At 60.4% G+C, this 7031-nt stretch overlaps 1 protein-coding gene across 1 annotated transcript in view; it reads left to right on the top strand.

Moving 5' to 3' along the window:
* The first annotated feature begins 6193 nt into the window (after positions 1–6193).
* Positions 6194–7031, top strand: part of ELL (elongation factor for RNA polymerase II) — an 83856-nt gene continuing 83018 nt past the window's right edge. Inside the window, exon 1 of the mRNA XM_039515831.1 lies at positions 6194–6434. Coding sequence (XP_039371765.1) covers positions 6300–6434 — 135 coding nt within the window. The 5' untranslated portion in view covers positions 6194–6299. The remainder of the gene's footprint in view (positions 6435–7031) is intronic.

The raw sequence follows: 7031 nt of genomic DNA, 5'->3' as shown, positions 1-7031 counted from the left end.
GCTGGGCCTCTTCCTTGCTGTGGGTTTCTGTCCTCCTGGGGCAGGGGCAAGACCTGGCTGTAAGGGCCTGGCCCTCGCACCAGGGGCTGTGAATGGGGCAGAGGCTGCAGCTGTGGCCACAAGCAGGGGGGACGGGGGGAGGTGATTATTTACCCTGCCCATCCGTGCCCCCTTGGTTCAGGTCTAGGTCTGGTTCCTCCCAGAGGAGGGACCTGTTGGATTCTCTGTTGGCCCAGCAGGGAGGGATGGGGTGGTGCGGGGAGACCCTCCCCTGGCCAGGAGCCACAGCTGGTCCTTGGAAACACTTGCTGTGAAAGCATCCAACTTGCAGCGTGTGGTCCAGGCTGTCCCCTTGGGGGTGTGTCTCCCCCACCTGCCTCTCAGCCCATCCTCCCTGGCCCTCAGTGCCCCCCCCCTCGGTGTGTCTTCATAGACTTTAAGGTCAGAAGGGACCATTATGGTCATCTAGTCTGACCTCCTGCACAAAGCAGGCTACAGAATCTCACCCACCCACTCCTGTAACAAACCAATGTCTGAGCCATTGAAGTCCTCAAATCGTGGTTTAAAGACTTCAAGGTGCAGAGAATCTTCCAGCAAGTGACGTGTGCCCCGTGCTGCAGGGGAAGGCGAATCCCCCCAGGGCTTCTGCCAATCTTCCCTGTTGGAAAATTCCTTCCCCACCTCAAATATGGCGATCGGTTAAACCCTGAGCATGTGGGCAAGACTCACCCGCCAGCACCCAGGAAAGAATTCTCTGTAGTAACTCAGATCCCACCTCATCTAACATCCCATCACAGGCCATTGGGGAAAACTCTTGTCTTTAATTGGGGCTCAGGAAATACCCAGCCCCTCTTCTGTAAGGGGAGCTGCCTGTGGGGCTTTGCTGGCTGGAGATCTGCCTTGGGCCAGGCAGTGGGAGGGGGATTCTGAGCGGTGGTGGGGCAGGGCGGTTGTGCTGGCTTCCCTGGACAGCGGGCTGGGGGGCTGAGCCCTGCCGATGAGCAGCACCGTAAGCACCCCTGGCCCAGGAGCTGGCCCCTCGGGGGCAGAGGGGAGCGGTTGGTGCTGCCAGCACTGTTGCTCAGGTTGCAATGGGGAGCTGAAGCTTTGTTTGTTCTCACTGCTGCTGAATGCGTGGGACAGGCCGGGACAGCGGTGCTCAGACTTGGGGAGAAAAAGCATTTGGCAGAGAACCAGCCCCTGTGCGGGGGTGGGAGCGAACAGATGGGGGAACAGGCCTGTCTTGCTGGCACCTTCTCCAGCACCCAGGATCTTTCAGTCAGACGGCAGGGCCAGGCAGCCCTTCCCAGGAGCCGCCTTCGGGGTCCCAGCACCTCAGGGCAGGGGGAGAATGGCCAGTTGCACCAGCGGAGCTGCGGGCTGGACTGCAGGCATGCACCGCTGGGAGCAGGACGTGTCCAGCACCTCACAGCCTGGTGGGAAAAGCCTCCTGCAGCTGGGGCAACCACCCTGGGCCCTGCACAGGTGGATCCAGCCCCCACCCCCCACATACCCCTTCCAGAGGGCAGGGATGGGGGGTTCTGATTTGCTGTCACACTCTTGCACCTGCCCCTGTATTTACCCCTCACACACATGGCTCTCAGCTGCTGTGCAAGGAAACCAAGTCCACTTGCAGGCCAGGTTGCCGGGCACTGGAGCCACGATTCACCCCAGCCTCTGTCCGCCCATGGGCACCTGTGCCCTGCGGTCTGCAGAGCGGAGCTTTGTCTCTGGCCAGGTGGCTCTGCAGCCTGGCACTGTCTCCTCTTGGGCCCCTCTCCCATCAGGTGGGACCAGGGGGAGTGCCACATGGGCCATGCCCATTGGGAAAGCCCTTTGGGGGAGCTGCTGAGTGAGTCCCCAGCACCCCGAAAGCCTCTCCACATCTGGCAGCCCCACGCGCAGGCCAGCCCCATGTCGGTGTCTGCTACAAGGCAGGCAGAGCGCACTGCAGTGGGACCAGGGCAGGGGAGTCAGTGTTGGGCTCTTCCTTTGCCTGCTGAGCTGCTGGGCCGTTACCTGCATCCCATGACCAAACTTTTCTCTGGACCCATTAGAACGAGCCCCTTCCTTGGTGTTTTTCATGAAAGCAGCTGGGACTCTCCTCTAGAACCCCAGGTGCTAGCACGAGATGTGCCATGATGCCAGGGAGTTGGCACCATGGAGCTTGGTCGGACCCTGGGCCTTTCTCCACTGCCGATGGGAGACCATCCGCCACAGAAACGGCGGCGTTCTGTGCGCCATGTTGGGCCCAAACCTGCTGACGGGGCCAGAAAACCACTGGCTCCCTGTGGCTGCAATACTGCGGATGCCAGCGCTCTCTGCCGTAGGTCAGAGCACCGGGTGCCTAGTGGCTGCTGCTTCACTTTAATAAACAAGGTGCCAGCTGGTGGGCGGAGAAGACAAGCCCAGCCTTTCCCTTCCCAGCCAGCGCTGGGCAGTGGGAAGCTGGGGGTAACTGGAAAAGAATGTTCTCAAGAAAACAGCCTCAATCTCCCCTGTTCCGCCAAGGTTTGTGACCTGCCCCTATAGCCATGGGCTGCGAGAGAATGCCACAATCGTGGGAAGCGCATCCCAGGCCCCTGGAGCGACTCCTAAAGAGCCAAGTTCATCTGTGAGTGGCTGAACCTGGGTTCTAAAAACCAGCCCAGCAGCCTGGAGCACCTCACATCCTCGGTTCAGGTTAGCTGGGATCTGAGATGGCTGCTCGGTTCCCACCTGTTGGCTATGAACGCACCTGGGGAAGGAGAAGGGTGAGCACTGGCTGTGCTCAGGGCCGGCTCCAGACCCCAGTGCGCCAAGCGCGGGCTTGGGGCGGCACGCCGCCTGGGGTGCTCTGCCTGTCGCCGGGAGGGCGGCAGGCGGCTCCGGTGGACCTCCCGCAGGCGTGCCTGCAGATGCTCCACCGGAGCCGCGGGACCAGAGGACCCTCCGCAGGCACGTCTGCAGGAGGTCCACCGGAGCTGCGGGACCGGCGACCGCCAGCGTGCCCCCCCCCGGCGCGCCGCCCTGCTTGGGGCGGCGAAATTCCTAGAGCCGCCCCTGGCTGTGCTAAGCTGCTGCACCGCAGTTGTTCCACGACTGAGCCCACGTGTGTCTGGGGCAGTGGCTAGGGCATCTCCACACTAATGTGACACTGCGGAAGAGCCATGGCAACAGCTGGAAGAAGGGGGCAGAAACCCCTCACCATATGCTTGGCTGCTGGCTCTTGGAGATGCTGTGATTACGGTTTTGGTGCCCTCCAAAGGTCTGTCTACGCTGCAGTTCACCCCCCGTGACTGGCCTGTGCTGGCTGAGTTGGGCTCACGGGGTTCAGGCGAAGGGGCAGTTTAATTGTGGTGCAGACATTTTGAGCTCGGGGACCCTCCCGCCTTGCAGGGGCCTAAAGCCTGGGCCCCAGCCCAAGCCCGGATGTCTGCACCGCTATTAAACAGCCCCTTAGCCCAAGCCCCACGAGCCCAAGTGAGCTGGCACAGGCCAGCTGTGGGTTTTTAATTGCAGTGTGGACAGACCCATGACGCCCTGCTCAGGATACTGTGGCTGATTCCTGGGGCTGGAGCTATTTTTAGTTGCTCAGGAGACTGAAACTCTATCCTGGTTCCTAGTGAAGGCGCAGAACCTATCTTGCTGGTGGCAGCCCGAGCAGGCCCACGGATGTGGCTTGGCTGGGCTGCCGTTGCTGTTGTTTAGTAACCTCCCAGGAGCTCTGGAAGGTGCAAGCGCATGCACAGGTAATTCTAATCCCCTTGCTCAGGGACAGCCGGGCTGTCCCTGAGGCTGCTGCCCAGTGGTGCCTGTGCTGAATTTCGCAGGCTAGCTGCATTTCAAATAGCACAGTGGTAAACTAAACCAAAAGGCAGCATGTCCTTTGGGGAGAGGAGCCTCCTTTCTGCCCGATGACCCACAGCGTAGCATGAGCTCAGGAGGCCAGACCCAGCTCGGGGAGCCAGTGGGCTGTGTCCTAGAGGCTGCTTATTCCTTCCAGGGCAGCAGGTGCAGCCTGGTTCACTGGCTGCCCCGTCTGCATTTTGAGGAACTTCTTTTCTAACAACAGAAGTACCAGTAGGGTGACCAGACAGCAAGTGTGAAAAATTGGGACAGGAGGTGGGGGGTAATAGGAGCCTGTATAAGAAAAACACCCCACAATCGGGACTGTCCCTGTAAAATCAGGACATCTGGTCACCCTAAGTACCAGAGATGGCACCACAAGCTTTCTTGTCAAGTGCTGGGGGGCTGGGGAACCCCAACATCCTCCAGCCTCATCCCAGCCTCAGAGCTGTTCCCTGCAGTAGCCCTGAGACTAGCCGGCAATGGAGGCTGAGCAGGGTAGGGTGGAGCAATGACGTGCAGCTGCCAGAATCTACGAACATTCCCCCAGTTTCACTTCACTGCCTAGGCAGAGGAGGAACAAACCTCCCGCAAGCAGAGGAAGGAAGCGACGCCAGCACAGGAGCAAGAGGGACCCGCCACGGGTACTGTACCAGCTGTTCCACTGTACACTGTGCTCGCCACAACCCCCAACGCTTAGTCACAGGTGCCTGGGACTTTGACACGTAGAGGGCTGCTAGCAGCATGTCCTTCAGTGACGCGCTTGGTGGCTGCCTGGCTCCACGACAGAGCTGAGCCTGCTAACAAAGCCGGGGGGGGCAGCTAGGGCTAGTGGTCAGCACACACTGCCACCTCTTTGCAGTGCTAGGTCTGAAGAAGTTTTTCCATGCTGACCCCAGCCCACCCTTTCTCTGGTGGCAGCAATCCCATGCATTCGTTTAGCAGACTATACAAAGCGGGGCCCTAATCCTCTGGGCATTTGGGTGAGCCTATGTTCCTAAAGCCCGAAACCCTCTCCTGGAGCCTATGCTGTAGTAGACTCTGCACAGGCCTGGGGGCACAGGAGGAGATGGTTGGATTAAAGCAGGGTAGGCAACCTATGGCATGTGTGCCGAAGGCAGCACGCGAGCTGATCGTTAGTGGCACTCACAGTGCCCGGGTCCTGGCCACCGGTCCGAGGGAGCTCTGCATTTTAAATTACTTTTAAATGAAGCTTAAACATTTTATAAACCTTGTTTACTTTACATACAACAATAGTTTAGTTATATATTATAGACTTATAGAAAGAGACCTTCTAAAAAGGTTAAAATGTATTACTGGCACGTGAAACCTTAATGTAGAGTGAATAAATGAAGACTCGGCACAGCACTTCTGAAAGGTTGCCGACCCCTGGACTAAAGGGATGGGCTGGTGCTGGCATTATGACACTGGCTGGGCCCATGCCAGAGACTGCACCAGCCGTCACTTTCCTAGCTATCAAACGAGGAAAACCGCCTTCCTTTCGCCAGCCCTGTGTAGACAAGGCCTGCTGCACAGAGTGTCCCACGGGCTGAGCTACTGGTGGGAGTGGACAGTGATCTACTGACAGCTATGCAACTTCCTGTGTGGACACTTGTATGGGCTTGATGTGCATCAGGCAAAAGCTAAATCACTGCAACCAATGTGGGCTACACGGCTGAGGGGTGAGTAATTTACCAGTACAACCCCTCACACAGACACCATGAACTGGTAAAAAAGTTCCTTGCAGGGGTACAGTGTATTCCCCTTCCCACACTGTAGTACCGTGTTGGGAGTGACTCTGGTATAAACCTGCTCACTCTGGAGTGGTGGCAGCTGTTGCTTTAACCCCACTGGTGACGCTGTAATTAGAAGGGTACAAACCAGAGAGTACATCTAACCCCCCACTCCCAGCCGGGGTCAATGTCCTGGGCTAGCAGGGCTACAAACTGCAGAGTTGGTGGTTTTGGGGTCAAGCTGGGACCCTGAGGCCCTTCCCCTTGCTGGGTGCCAGGACCCACACTCCAGCCTGAGCCCCAACTCTGACACCCTCCCCCTCGCAGGGTGCAGCCCTGCATCCCCGACCCCACCGCCAGAGCGTGCAAAGTGCCCCGCCACGCGGGAACAAAGGCTCCCCACACCGGGGAATCTCCGTGCCTCCCCGTTGCCCCGGGGGCCTCTCCTCCACCGCTCTCAGCCTCAGGGTGGCTTCAGGACCACACTACCCACAATGTACAGCGGCCTTTATTTGATTACCCCCCGCCTCTCACGGCCGTACACCAATCGGAAGCCATCCTTCCCCAGCCTGGCCAATCAGAGCGCGCTTGCCCGCCCACTTGGCCCCTCTTAGCCCAGCAACAGGCTCGCCGGCGGGGCGGGGCTCAGCGAATCGCCTGGTGAATAATACATGAGGGGGCGTGTCATAGGGCGGGAGGCCCCGCCCTCCCTGGCGCGGAGGGGGAGACGGTCCCAAGATGGCGGCGCTGCAGGCGGAGCGCGGGTACGGGTTGTCCTGCGGGCGGCTCGGCCGGGGCACCCGCGTCTCCGTCTTCCACGTCAAGCTGACGGACAGCGCGGTGCGGGCCTTCGAGGGCTACCAGGGCAGCAAGGTACCGCGGGGCCGGCCGGGGCTCCTGGGTGTGGGGGCGGCTGGGGGGGCTCCTGGGTGTGGGGGGGCGCAGCTGGGTGTGGGGGGACGGCCGGGGGGGGGGCGCAGCTGGGTGTGGGGGGTGCTGGCCGGGGGGCTCCTGGATATAAGGGGGTGGCTGGGGGGGCTCCTGGATATGGGGGAGCGGGTGGGGGGGCGTAGCTGGGGATTGGGAGGGCCGGCCATGGGGGGCAGGCTCCTGCGCATGGGGGACGGTGGAGTGATGTAGCGCTTCCCTGGGGTCTCGGGGATCTGACCCCATTCTCCCCACAGGCAGGGAAGGCAGTTGGGGGACAGGTGAGGGCCCTTCCATCGTGAGGGTAGCGTGTGGGTCCCCCACCCAAGTCCCAGAGATTGGGGAGCAGCTTCCCTGGTCCTGCGCTGCTGTTGATGAGGTTCCTGCTCTAAGGGGAGCTGGATGGGGGGGATCCAGGAGGTGCCCATTCCCCCCGGGGTATGTCTTCTGTGGGGATGTGCCCCCCAGCCTATGGGGCGTCTGCCCCAGCTTCCCTGGCCAGAGGCCTGGATCCCCCTTGTATGCTGTAAGGAGCGGCAGGGG

The sequence above is a fragment of the Mauremys reevesii genome, linkage group 26 (genome assembly GCF_016161935.1).
Source record: "Mauremys reevesii isolate NIE-2019 linkage group 26, ASM1616193v1, whole genome shotgun sequence".
NCBI classification, from domain to species: Eukaryota; Metazoa; Chordata; order Testudines; family Geoemydidae; genus Mauremys; species Mauremys reevesii.
This window is presented reverse-complemented; position numbering and strand designations above follow the sequence as displayed.